Genomic DNA, 15,028 nt, shown 5'->3' on the forward strand with positions numbered 1-15,028 from the left:
AGTCTCTAGAGCACAAAATATCACCATCGTGGAAAGCCCCAATTTTGCAGATGACGTCACACCCACCATATTAAAAAGTGTCGAGGTTCAACAATCCTACGGCCAAAAGTAGGTTGCTTAGGAAATGTTCTATACTATTTTGAATAAGTTCCAGAGTACTCCTGGGGTGGGAGGACTTAAAGGGGTTGTCACATTTTCTATATTTCACAGTGCACTGCTCCACGGTCTTCCAACTTCCTGTTTGCCGAGCAGTGGGGCAACCTGCTAACTGACAATTTGGAAAAATTTGGTGCCATATAACGACCGCGTACAACTTGTTATATGTCCATATCCATGAGACCTTGCGAAAAGAATTGCAGACTGACAAGTAGCTGTTTATTCCTCATTCATTTCATATATATCTCATTAAAATAAAAAAAAACTTTGTTTCCTTTATTTTTGCAAATTAATATTTAATTTTTTTTTACTTACGAAAAAAAACAGCTAAGTAATGTCATTTATGTAAACTTCAAAACCACATTATTTTTGCATACCAGAAAATATTCACAGTTTGGAAAATGATATGTCATGCATTAGAAACTGCAGCTGAATCGTTTGACAGTAGAGAATCCTTGCGATGATAAGCGAGAAAAGTAACAAGTGAGGGAAAGGAAGGGGAAGGTCGTCTTTCAGGACCGGGTAAGGTAATGATGAAGTTACATTTTTCTCTGGAAGAATTAGGTAGATTTCATGTCCTTTTATATAACCATCTTTAAAGCTTGTTATTTATACTTGATAGTAGAAAAAAAAAAAGATTTCGCACTAAGTCATGCTCACATGAATTATACACTCGCTAGGATCCCATATGGTAAAGCATAAAACCATCATTGGGTTGCTTTAAGTAAATATTTGATCCAAATTCACAAGACGTTTACAAAATTTTCAAATACGATAAAAGTTACAGGGTGTACAAAGTGGGGGAACACTACTCGGAAAGGGTCAACTAGAAAGAACTACAGGTCCGTACTACACGGGATAGAGCACAATGATATGAGGCAACCGTCCGATTAATTGTAAATTCATGGAACGATACAAGTGATGGAAGGAGGCGTGCAAAGCAAAGAGTCACGTGTTAGTCTACGGATTGCAACATGGCTCTCCGCACTCTCTTAGTGAAGCACCTCATTCCGAGCGGTGTGGTAACTCATAGTGGCGAATCAGCTACCATTTTGTAGAAAAGAATACTGAGGGTTGATACTTTTATCTACTTGATATGACCGAGCACTAAATATGCTCGTGTGCAATATACATTGGAGAAATTTATCATTATATTCACACATTTTTGGAAAAAAAATGAAAAATATTCATAAAGCCTGTGCACCACAAAAGTTTTCAGGACTCCAAAGTATAAAAATTTTATTCTCCATTTTTCTAACTTATGTTTTCTGTCCAAATAATGTGTTGACAAATATAGTGCAATGTATTGGGGGAGAAGTGGGTACGCCACTGGTCTCCAAGATCCTCTCTTCTTCATAGCTGCAGGCAGACAGGGTATTTCTGAACTTACGGTATATATGTGCATATAGTCATTTATATGGATGCCTTTTGTGGACACGTTTAAACAAACACCCTCCCTCTTATCCATTCATGGTGGCTTTATGGTCAAGGTTTAATAGAGTATATTGAAAAGTTCAACTCTCATGAAACGCCTAGGAGGATCCAAAAGAAAAGGGAAGCCTCCCTGGACTCTTGGAAGAACTGGCCAAGCTCCTGGGCAACTATGAAGCCTCCCAAATTCTCCCGGCAAGCATTAATTCTGGAAAGTTACTTGTGCGCTGAAAATTTGGAAAGGTTTAGAGGGGACTATACCTAAGAAAGCAATGTGGCGAAGGCAAGAAAAAAAATCAAGTGACGTATCTAGTGTCCTACCTGAAGAGCAGGCCCAGAAATTGACAAATACGCATAAATCTAATATGCAGAACGCATAGAACCTGATCAATTTATATCAAGCAAGCAACTGATTTTGTAAAAAGAACAATTGCCATCTGTGTGGACCACATTGTTAACGGAGTGTTATTCCCAAAAGTTCCAAGTTACCTTAATTCAAAGCCCCATTCTCAGGAACGGTGATGGCCCAACTGCCAAGAACGTTGTTCTAAAAATCTGAGGGAATGCAGCAGAGGCCAAGCATGAGTACCTCCATTCTATTTTTTATCTATAGGGCTGCTGGAGAAAACAAAGCGCTGTATTTGGCAGTCTCTAGCTGTCCCATTGACAATGAATGGGCCAAAAGCACACATGCACAGCATCTGCTTCATTCCAACGATGCATTCCAGAGCCCTGTTCTTAGGCCCACTTCCATTGGTCTGACCCCCAAAGAGCCCAATCCTGTAGATCAGTGACAACTTGCACGTTGGGAATAACTCTTTAAAGGATTTGTCCAGGGTTTCACAATTGAGCCTGAGCTGTAATTTTATTCTAATCATAGAAAGTCCCTTTAAAAGAAACTCCAGAAACGGTTAGTATTAAAATCAATAGTTATGGTAAATTTAATTTCTTGCCTTAGCTGATGTTAACAGCATTCCAATAAATGCTGCCACATGATCAATCGGAAACAATAAACTGGATATGTCCATTGACTTCTATGAGAAAGTGCTATGGCCATGCTCTGTGATCTGTGCAGAGGTCATTTGGCAGAGAGGGGGAAGAAGTGAACTGTGACAATTATTTAGTGTGACAAATGTGATCTTTTGTTTTCTATATATAGGTGACACTTGATGACACATTTATTTTAAGAAATGTATTGTTTAGAACCAACCAAGAGAAATGAAGGAAGGGGGTGACAACTACCATGAGCATATTTCTTGTTCCAAAATATCGGCAGTCTTAAATAAATCAAGTCTCTAGTCTGGCAATCTACATGGGTTGTTTTTTTCTGCACCAGTCTTGTAAGGATAGTAACTAAAAAGGAGACCATGACGTGAGCTACTCATTAGTTTTCTCTCTTCACATAGTCATGTACTAGGGTTCAACCATATTTGGCTGAGATTATCTTCCGATCAACAGGTACCTTCCTAGAGAAAGGGATCAAAACAGCTTTTCTCAGTTGGGTCTCATCAAGGCATCTGTTCTCGTGGAAGGACCATTTCTAGAAATGAACAAATTGGTGGTTGATGAATCATTCAATTTGTATTATGAAATGACAAGAAACATCATGCAATACTCCAACAATTGGCAAAAACACACATCCAGTCTTGCCATTGAAGTACATCAGTAATGCAGCTGAATGCTATTAAAATAGTCAATGTACTAATGCGTCACATCCCAAAGTCGTAGCGTTCTTGTGCCACTAGTTTGTGCCGAACTGTGCAAAGTTTGCAGCCTCCACATTTTTATTGCAGTTATTGCATAACGTACTGATCTGATATTAACCTTTCATCTACTCGGGTTCTTTGCAACCATGTAAAAAAAACAATACTTATGAGATTAGACCTTATATATGAGCTAGGATCTATGGACCCTTAGGCACAAGGTAATGACTATTCTTGCCTCTATGATGTCGGAAATCCTAGTGAAAAAGTATTGATTAACTATGATTGTTTCTACCGGGAACGGGTCGTTTTGTGCTTAGGCTGAAGAAACTCAACGATGCTGGTGGCACTCACCTATGTAGGTACTTTCGCAATCCACATAAATCACTGATCTCCAACCTATGGTTGTCCAGCTGTTGCAAGACTACAGATCCCAGAATGAGCATAAGCCTTCGGAAAGCCACAGATTGGAGACCACTGATGGAAAATATCGAATACTGTTCTTCCACCTGCAATCGTTGGCTGAACAATTAAGAAGTGACTGATTTAGGGAGGCCAAATTTTAAAAACAGTCTTCTAATATTTGTTTGTGAGCTCAAAAAAAAAAAAAAAAAAAAAGTCCATAGGTTGTGGCGGAAATCTCCCGTTATCCATTTACATAGTAAAATGGCAAGAATGCCTGGCGCAAACGTACAGAAAGTGTCCCAACAGTGATAACATTCACCATTCTTTGTCATCCAAATGAAAAGATATCATACAGGGAAGTAGATATGTTTGGCCATAATGTGTCAACACCACAACAAATTTAATTTTGGCAAAAATAAAACAAAAAGTAAAAATTGACGGGGTTTTATCCAAAAACAAAAAAGTGTTCAGAACTGTCCGGCACTGCTTGGGTCGCACTGAAGTAGGCGGACGATTGATGGATCGCTTTTTGCCCCTCTGATAAACTCCTCCAGTGACAGTTTCCCTGTAAATAAGCATAAGAACTCATTAATACTTTTTACCTAAAGAATAACCATGGTTTTAATTTTTTTTTGTTTCATAAATCAATAGTGCACATCTTATCAGAGAAATCTGGTTCTTTCTCAGCCTGGATTAATCTTTCACTCTCAGTTTATGGGTAGAATCTGTGTTCAGTGAAGACAGAGTTTTCCCATTACTGAAATAGGAGATGGCAGTTGGTGCTCATAACATTTTATGGAGAGGGGAGGAGGTAGACACAGACATTCTACTGAAAATTCTCCTGATACACCAGTTACACTTTAAAATATGATAAACAGCTTTGGAAATGTCTAAAGAGTTGTTAGTTTTAAAGGAGTCTATTAAGAATTTAATAAAATGGCCTCTGTAAGGCAAATCAAACTGCAGCCCCTACTAGTTACATATTAGGATGGGATGCAGTCTGAAAAATACAGCTCCAGACGAGACCTGTGTCTAAACTGACAGAGGAGGTGTATGGTAAACACACCGGAGATACGGTGAGCTGCAGGAGAAGGGTTGTGACAAGAGAAGAAATACCGTAAATCTTCTCGGCTAACTGAGCAACATTTTTTCTTCAGCCTCGGTCCTCTGTGCTCAGTCAGCTGAGGAGAAAATGTATTTCTTCGGCTGTCACACATTTCTCTGGCAGCATCGTTATGTGTACTTACGATACAACGCCTCTAGTCGGGAGAAAATGTATTTCTTCTGCTGGAACACACTCCGGCAGCATTGTTATGTGTAGAGGTGAAGCAGAAGTCTAGCGTGGGTGATATCCATAAAAAATACCTTTTATTCCATTTTCATTAAAAGCACATAAGTTATGTGAACTTACGATACAACTCCTCTGTAAGTTGAGACAAGATCTCAGGAGCTGTGTTTCTTCAGACTTCAGCCCATCTTGACACGTGACTAGAAAAGACTACTGTTTGAACTATGTGACGAGGCCGTTTTATTACATCCTGGGAGAACCCTTTTAAAACTATCAACCCTTTAGAAAATTAGACAATTCCAAGACTGTTTACTGCAAGAAAGTCTATGTCTGCTTTTAGTTCCTCCCTTCCTCTAATTCTAATTTAAAAGGACTGTCCAAAATTACGAAAAATAGACATACTTAAAAAAAAAAAAACTTCTGCCAAAAGGGAATATGTTATCAGAAAATGACCTATTGTTTAAATCTGGTTTTTGTATTAAATGCTCTTTTTATTTTGGTAATGTTTTTTCCCATATCTGATCTCTAATACTTCCTGTTCTTTCAAAAAATTGCCATTTACATTTGCAGCAATAGACTCACTCCGTCTTTTGTACAGAAGCATCTAACTAGCATGTGCAAAGGTGACTGTGGAGAGAAGGGGAGCAGAGTCAGCTGTGAATGGGGGATCCTGTGTTTAACCCTTTAAGGTATCTTGCAAATGCTCTTATTTGGGGGGGGGATTGTTCACCTTTGGGGACTATTTTAATGAAACCTAGTTGCAAAAAATAATGCTAGCCCCAAATCCAGTTAGCAAAAAAACATGTGGCTAACCCCTTTAAAGTGCATGTCTTATTTACTTTGTTACGATGCAGCATTTTTACATAAAACACATAGTTAAGAGCGCCGCACTATTTCACAACGATAAGGAGAGTATTATTCTTGAGTCCCTTCTTTTGTTTGATTATGAAAAGAGCTGTACTAGGATTACTTTGGGAATTTTTGCAAATCGGAACTAGGACTGTCAACCTTGCGTGACCCAATACAAAGCGCCCACGGTCCTCGGCCTTCCGAATGCTGACAAGCTCTGAATAATTCAGAACATGGTGAAACCTGTGGGTTTATCGAGCCTCTGCTGAAATCGCTACTTAGAAACAGATATTGCACGCATCAGCCAAGGTAACTGGGACACCGGCTTTTCTGAGTAAGGATTACACAGTTTTATATAATTAAGGTTAACAGCACAAAGGTAATACACGTTCAACTGAACTGACCGCAACAACCCTAAAGAAAAAGAACATTGAAAAATGGACCACCCTAAACTCACCAAGAAACATTTTGTACTAGAGCTCAAGTACAGATAATGAATTTAGAGGTAATATAGTAGTTTTAGTATAATGGTACAGTTACTACAATGGGTGTCCTCTACCACTGATTCCCGTCTTACTACATTCACACTAAATGTCTCTCATTAATAGTTGATCAACCACATAAATCAGATTTAAGGGACCCACACACTCTTTGTATAATAAAGAGGCTCAGAGCACTTATCTTAATACCATACCCCGTGATCGTGGTTACTTTTGAAATGTTAAACCCTTAAAAAGTGGCATTACTATATTGAGTGATAGATCTCCTCATCTTGTCCTCTCTGTCAGTGTCCCTTAAGCCCCTGTCTTGGGACCCCTACTCTTCTTCATTAATACCTTTGGCTTGAAACAACACATAAAGTTCCATGGCTTCCAGTACCATCTATACGGTGATGACACTCAGATCTGCCTCTCTGGCCCAAACATCACCTCTCTGCAGTCCAGAATCTTGGAAGTGTCTGTCAGCCATATCCTCCTCCTTCTCCTCTCACTTCCTAAAGCTCAATGTGGACAAAATTGAATTAATTATCTTTCCTCCATCTCACCTAGCTTTCCTATCCAATCTATTTATCATAATAAATGACATCACACTTTCCACTGCACCGGAAGTCCGCTGCCTCGGAGTAACACTCGACTTAGCCCTATCCTTCAAACCACACATGCAAGCTCTTACCACCTCATGCCGCCTTCAATTACAAAAACATATCTAGAGTCCTTTACTCAACTCTTAATTTATTAAAATGTTATTGCAGTAGTCAAATCGGTAGATTACGAGGGCATGCGCTATCTTCCTCTGTGACCTCCCTGCTAACACTCTCGCATCTCTCCAGTCCATCTTCAACTCTGCTGCAGACTAATCCATTTCTCTCCTCCCTACTCCTCGGCTTCTCCTCTTTGCAAATCTCCTCACTAGCTTCCATTTCCCCAACATATCCAGTTCAAATTACCAACATTGACCAACAAAGCCATCCATAATCTGTCACCTTCACATATCTCCGAACTAATCTCTGGTACTACTATGACATCCTTCTCTCCTGAACACACATGTTGCTCACCCAATTGCCTTCAAAACTTCTCCTGAGTATTCCCCATCCTCTGGAATTCTGTGCCCCAACACATCCAATTATCACATTCGAAATAATATTCTTCATTTTTATACAGCGCTAACATATTCCGCAGCGCTTTACAGTTTTGCACACATTATCATCACTGTCCCAGATGGGGCTCACAATCTTAATTCCCTATCAGTAAGTCTTTTGGAATGTGGAAGGAAACCGGAGAACCCGGAGGAAACCCACGCAAACACGGGTAGAACACACAAACTCCTTGCAGATATTGTCCTTGGTGGGATTTGAACCCAGAACCCCAGTGCTGCAAGGCTGCAGTGCTAACCACTGAGCCACCGTGCTGCCCAAATGTTCAGATGGAACTTGAAAACCCATCTCTTCAAAAAAGCCAGAGCTACTGCAACCCCCCAACCTACTGTTTCTTTCCTCATTATCCTCTGTATTGTAAGGGTACCGTCACACAGTGCCATTTTCATCGCTACGACGGCACGATTCGTGACGTTGCAGCGTCGTATAAGTATCGCTCCAGCGTCGTAGACTGCGGTCACATGTTGCAATACACGTCGCTGGAGCGATAATTTCATGACGTATTTGCGATGTAGAAGCCGTTGGTTACTGTGCGCACATCGTATACAACCTGTGTCACACGATGCAATCATGCCGCCACAGCGGGACACTAGACGACGAAAGAAAGTTTCAAACGATCTGCTACGATGTACGATTCTCAGCGGGGATCCGGATCGCAGTAGCGTGTCAGACACAACGATATCGTAACGATATCGCTAGAACGTCACGAATCGTGCCGTCGTAGCGATGAAAATGGCACTGTGTGACGGTACCCTAAGTCCTTTCCCCCTCTGTACTCGTCTGCCATTGGTATTTTGTTCATTGTAATTTATATTTATTTTCTATATGTAAATCCTTTTTCTCATCGACAGCACCATGGAATCAATGGTGCTCTAAAAATAAATAAATAATAATAATATATCAAATCATAATTTTATTTGTAACAGATATTCTTTGCTTATGTCAATACCAGAACTACAGATGAGTGGATCGAGAGGATTGAGTTTGGGAATAACTTCCTGAAATTTGCGTTTCCATGCAAATTCAAACAGTTTGCAATTCGATTAACGAAAAAAAATTAACCGGCTGCCATTTTGATGAACCATTTAAGGTCGGCAAATGGTGTAAAAAAAGAAAACTAATGTGCTCCTTACCGCTCACCTGAATGGTCGTTGCCGGTACTCTTTTTTACGCCATTGCAAAAGGCATAACCGGTCTCTTCACTATAGGCCATGACATTCAGCTGCGTGATATAAAGATGTTCACCACAACCTTACAATGCACAGTGATCAGGCTGAAAGTCATGGCCCATAGTGAAGAGGACAGAGATGTAACGCACAATACCAGAAAGAAGAGGAGCGGACAGCTGGTAGCGAACAGCAGGGCGACCGGACTGATGAGCTGAGTATTCGTTTCTTTTGGTTTTACATCTTGTATTCATTGTGCTCTAGGGTGGGGAAAAAATCAAATCTTTTGTAAAAATTTGGTGAGGCCGATGAATTTGAATGCCAGACGATTCACCCATGAGTAACCAAACTATTGGTTTAATATTGGCCAAAAACCTTTTGAAGAAAGTCCTGTGATCCTCCTACTAGCCAGTATCCGCATTCGTGCCACAACAATGGCGTTGTACCAGGCCAGCAAATCAAAAGAGTAGCCAAGGATGCTGTAGGTAAGAGGAGGTTCACTGGGCTCCTGTCTGGTAGCCACCGATTAATGCAACGGTTGCTGGACCTGGTCCTGCTAATCGATTCACACCATCTCTAGTACTTTGAAACTGGACTTGTAATTTATCTTTCTGTACACATTGGAAAATACAATGGTTCCATGCATCTTAATATACCACAATTTATTTCTTTTAGGTTTTTCTGATGTAAAACTTCATTAAAAATCAGTTTCAATAAAAAAAATCAAAAAAGTCGATATTGTGATTTTCATTTGTCATTTGTTTTTTTTTAAATCAATACTGCCTGAATCGTGAGTGACATACCATCTCGGTTGGTATCCATTTGTCGAAAGATTTTATCCGTCCTTTTCTCAGGCGTAGACTCGTCCTCTGGCATTTTCATCACTGATGAAACCATCTTGTAGATTGCCTGTAAAATAGATTGTATTCATTACAATCCCAGGTAGTCATACTGTTGTGTGTGATCCTTTTGTGATAGGGACATGACCCACCACATTGAGGACTGGTGTATCTCATCAATGATATCACCTGCTAGTTTGTTTGAAACTCAGGGGGAAATTAAGAAGTCAATCGAACAAAAATGAATAACAGCACAATATTCATTATCAGACACAACTTAGTACTAGACCATGAGACTGCAGAATGTGAAGCACAAATGTGCTGAATTACAGAACAAAAATACCTCCATAAAAACCATATATTACTGCAGTGCTCTTAGATCCTCAAATACTATGCCAATGTGAAATGAGTTTCTTCAGCGTTCAGATATGTTTGCAGCACTCCTTTCCTTCTTTCTACAGGGCGGGCCATTTATATGGATACACCTAAATAAAATGGGAAATCAACTTCCTGTTTGTGGCACATTAGTATATGGGAGGGGGAAAACTTTTCAAGATGGCGGCCATTTTGAAGTTGGCCATTTTGGTTCCAACTTTATTTTTTCCAATGGGAAGAGGGTCATGTGACACATCAAACTTATTGAGAATTTCACAAGAAAAACAATAGTGTGCTTGGTTTTAATGTATCTTTATTCTTTCATGAGTTATTGTCAATGCAACCCTCTTTTCATACTCTTTGACACACTGATAGCAACACTGCAGGAGAAATGCTAGCACAGGCTTCCAGTATCTGTTGTTTCAGATGCTGCACATCTCGCATCGTAAGGCAATTGTCTATGCTGTGAAGCTATGAGGTGTGCAGCATCTGAAACAACAGATACTGGAAGCCTGTGCTAGCATTTCTCCTACAATGTTGCTATCAGTGTGTCTAGAGTGGGAGAAGAGGGTTGCATTGACAATCCAACACAATGGGCAGCACTTTGAACACATTTTATAAGTGGTCATAAACTTGTAAATAACTCATGAAAGAATAAAGTTATGTTAAAACCAAGCACGCCATTGCTTTTCTTGTGACTTTCTCAATAAGTTTGATGTGTCACATAACCCTCTTCCCATTGGAAAAAATAAAGTTGGATCCAAAATGGCCGACTTCACAATGGCCGCCATGGTCACCACCCATCTTGAAAAGTTTTCCCCTCCCATATACTAATGTTCCACAAACAGGAAGTTGATATCACCAACCATTCCCATTTCATTTATATCCATATAAATGGCCCACCCTGTATATCACTAACAGGAGGTTCTTATAAATATATTTACAGGTATAATGGAGGGTATAATGCAGCAGCAGTCCGGTCACTCTGCCTATAATCCTGTTAGCTTATGTTACAATTGCCAACTATCTCCATTCACACAGTGGAGAAGGAGAAACTGATTTTCTGAATTAGTGCAGATGCTGCTGTGATCACAGGACACTATTAGGCTATGAGCGCACATTACGTATTTGCTTACAGAAATTTCTTGAAGGTTTCTGCATCTCTTGGCATAAAAATGCAGCTGAAAATATGCATTTTTTTTGTGCTTTTTTGCATGCGGTTTTGTAAATCCATAGAGCTAAATAAAGATATATTATAAAAAAAAAAAATGAATTGTGATGTAATTTCCTTGTTCAACCTCTTCAGCGAGATACCCTCATTAATATTAAATAAAGACACACACACACGAGACTATGTAGGAGCATTAACATAATTAACCTATATATGCTGTAACAAGAAAGCAACTGTCAGAAATCTGCGGGATATTCAATATCTGTTTATTTTTCAAAAAATGTAACAAAAAAATTGTGTGGGCTCCAGCATAATTTTCATAACCAGCAGAGGGAAAGCCGACGGCTGAGGGCTGATGTTAATATTCTGGGAAGGAGCCAATAGCCAAAGGTTCCCAGGCTATTAATATCAGCTCACAGCTGTTTGCTTAGCCTTTACTGGCTAGTTTACAGGGAAACCCCAGAAAAAAATCAACATGGGGTCCCCTTATAAAATCGAACCAGCAAAGGCTAGGCAGACAGCTGCGGGCTGATATTAATAGCCTGGAAAGGGGCCATGGATATTGGCACCCTCCAGACTAAAAACATCAGCTCTCAGCCACTCCAGAAATGGCCCATCTTATTCTGGCACTTAGCCTCGCTCTTCCCACTTGCTCTGTAGCGGTGGCAAATGGGGTTCATATTTGTGGGGTTGATGTCACCTTTGTATTGTCGGATGGGAGTAGTAGTCCCATCAGACGATGCCTGGGTACACACACATCACATGGTTACACGCACACAGACAGACACAGACACACACAGACAGATGCACATATTCTCCCCCCACACACAGAGACATACACACATATTCATCGCCCACTCACTCTTCCTCCTTCTGACATCATTTCCTTTGACAAATCGCAGCATTTTTTACAGCAAATCTGCAGCAAATACGCAAACCTTTTTACACCTGTGTTTTTGCTGTGGAGTTGACTGACTCAATTGAAGTCAATGAGTCAAAAACTTTGCAGAAGTGCAAAAAGAATTGACATGCTGCAGAAAATAAAACACTGCAAATAAGGACTTAAATTTACTGATCATGTGCACAACACTTCTGGATTGTCATTGCATTACCTTGAATAAGTATTCCATTGCATTTTTGGACCATTTACGCGTGTTAAAAAAAACGCATCAAAAACGCATTGTGTGCACAAAGCCTTAAGGTGAGACCACTGATTGTGCAGCTAATACTCTGGTAGTCACATGATTTAGATTACAATGGGTGGGCAGAGTTTCAGATGGGTAGCCACTATTGATGGGCGAACGTGCTCAGATAACGTCTTATCCAAGCATGCTCAGGTGTTATCTGAGTTTTTTGGGCGTGCTCATATATTATTTTTGCGTCCCCGTGGCTGCATGTTTTGCGACTGTTAGGCAATCCCCACATGTATTCAGGCTGTCTAACAGCTGCAAATCATGCAGCTGCAGCAACGCTAACATAATATATGAGCACGTCCAAGATACGTAGACTGTGAGCCCTCTCGGGCAGGGTTCTCTCTCCTTCTGTACCTGTTAGTGCCTTGTTTTTGCTCATGTTTATTGTATTAAAACAATAAACAATAGTAGGTAAAATATGTAAGTCAGTTTAGCTAAACCATTAATTATTTTCATGTACAAGACCGTTAAAATGATGACAGAGCTCTCACCAGAAATCCTGAGTCTAACTTTCTCCACCCCATCATAGAGTAAGCCTGTGAGTCCTACTTTTTCCACACACTCATAAAGTAAGCCTGTGAGTCTTACTTCTCCATTTACTTGTAAAGTAAGCCTGTAAATCCTACTTTCCTGTATACTAAACCTGTGAGTCCTACTTGTCCACCTACTTGTAAAGTAAGCCTGTGAGCCCTACTTTATCCAACCAGTCATGAAGTGAGCCTGTGAGTTCTACTTTCTCCACTCACTCATAAAGTAAGTGTGTGAGTCCTACTTTATCCCACCAGTCAGGAAGTAAGCCTCTGTGCTCTACTTTCTCCACCCACTAATATAGTAAACCTGTAAGACATACATTGTCCACCCAGTCTTAAAGTAAGCTAGTGAGTCCTACTTTCGCTGCCCAGTCATAAAGTAAGCTTGTGAGTCCTACACCTACCCATAAAGTAAACCTTTAAAACCTACTTATTCCACTGACTTGTAAAGTAAGCCTATAAGTCCTACTTTCTCCATCCACTCATAGAGCAAGCCTGTGAATCCTACTTTCTACATACATTCATAAAGTGAGCACGTGATACCTACTTTTTCCACTAACTTGTAAAGTAAGCCTGTGAGCCTTACTTTCTCCACCCACTCATAAAGTAAACATGTGAGGCCTACTTTCATCACTTGTAAGTTAAGGATGTGAGACCTACTTTCTCCACCCAGACATAAAGTAAGCCCAAGCGTCCACCCACTCCTGAAGAAAGAGTGAGTATGGGCACAGTGATGATAATGATGATGATGTCTGTAAAGCGCTGTGGAATTAATGGTGCTATATAAGCAAGTAACAATAAAGAAAAATAAATACAGTGGGGCAAAAAAGTATTTAGTCAGTCAGCAATAGTGCAAGTTCCACCACTTAAAAAGATGAGAGGCGTCTGTAATTTACATCATAGGTAGACCTCAACTATGGGAGACAAACTGAGAAAAAAAAATCCAGAAAATCACATTGTCTGTTTTTTTATCATTTTATTTGCATATTATGGTGGAAAATAAGTATTTGGTCAGAAACAAAATTTCATCTCAATACTTTGTAATATATCCTTTGTTGGCAATGACAGAGGTCAAACGTTTTCTGTAAGTCTTCACAAGGTTGCCACACACTGTTGTTGGTATGTTGGCCCATTCCTCCATGCAGATCTCCTCTAGAGCAGTGATGTTTTTGGCTTTTCGCTTGGCAACACGGACTTTCAACTCCCTCCAAAGGTTTTCTATAGGGTTGAGATCTGGAGACTGGCTAGGCCACTCCAGGACCTTGAAATGCTTCTTACGAAGCCACTCCTTCGTTGCCCTGGCGGTGTGCTTTGGATCATTGTCATGTTGAAAGACCCAGCCACGTTTCATCTTCAATGCCCTTGCTGATGGAAGGAGGTTTGCACTCAAAATCTCACGATACATGGCCCCATTCATTCTTTCATGTACCCGGATCAGTCGTCCTGGCCCCTTTGCAGAGAAACAGCCCCAAAGCATGATGTTTCCACCACCATGCTTTACAGTAGGTATGGTGTTGGATGGATGCAACTCAGTATTCTTTTTCCTCCAAACACGACAAGTTGTGTTTCTACCAAACAGTTCCAGTTTGGTTTATCAGACCATAGGACATTCTCACAAAACTCCTCTGGATCATCCAAATGCTCTCTAGCAAACTTCAGACGGGCTGGACATGTACTGGCTTAAGCAGTTGGACACGTCTGGCACTGCAGGATCTGAGTCCATGGTGGCGTAGTGTGTTACTTATGGTAGGCCTTGTTACATTGGTCCCAGCTCTCTGCAGTTCATTCACTAGGTCCCCCCGCGTGGTTCTGGGATTTTTGCTCACCGTTCTTGTGATCATTCTGACCCCACGGGGTGGGATTTTGCGTGGAGCCCCAGATCGAGGGAGATTATCAGTGGTCTTGAATGTCTTCCATTTTCTAATTATTGCTCCCACTGTTGATTTCTTCACTCCAAGCTGGTTGGCTATTGCAGATTCAGTCTTCCCAGCCTGGTGCAGGGCTACAATTTTGTTTCTGGTGTCCTTTGACAGCTCTTTGGTCTTCACCATAGTGGAGTTTGGAGTCAGACTGTTTGAGGGTGTGCACAGGTGTCTTTTTATACTGATAACAAGTTTAAACAGGTGCCATTACTACAGGTAATGAGTGGAGGAAAGAGGAGACTCTTAAAGAAGAAGTTACAGGTCTGTGAGAGCCAGAAATCTTGATTGTTTGTTTCTGACCAAATACTTATTTTCCACCATAATATGCAAATAAAATGATAAAAAA

General features: G+C 40.4%; 1 protein-coding gene across 1 annotated transcript in view; it reads right to left on the reverse strand.

Moving 5' to 3' along the window:
• Positions 1 to 361: 361 nt before the first annotated feature.
• Positions 362 to 15,028, reverse strand: part of NCALD (neurocalcin delta) — a 101,971-nt gene continuing 87,304 nt past the window's right edge. The window contains exons 3-4 of the mRNA XM_077270980.1: positions 9,456 to 9,561; positions 362 to 4,260 (exon numbers count right to left, since the gene is read on the reverse strand). Coding sequence (XP_077127095.1) covers positions 4,163 to 4,260; positions 9,456 to 9,561 — 204 coding nt within the window. The 3' untranslated portion in view covers positions 362 to 4,162. The remainder of the gene's footprint in view (positions 4,261 to 9,455; positions 9,562 to 15,028) is intronic.

This window comes from Ranitomeya variabilis, chromosome 6 (genome assembly GCF_051348905.1).
Source record: "Ranitomeya variabilis isolate aRanVar5 chromosome 6, aRanVar5.hap1, whole genome shotgun sequence".
NCBI lineage: Eukaryota > Metazoa > Chordata > Amphibia > Anura > Dendrobatidae > Ranitomeya > Ranitomeya variabilis.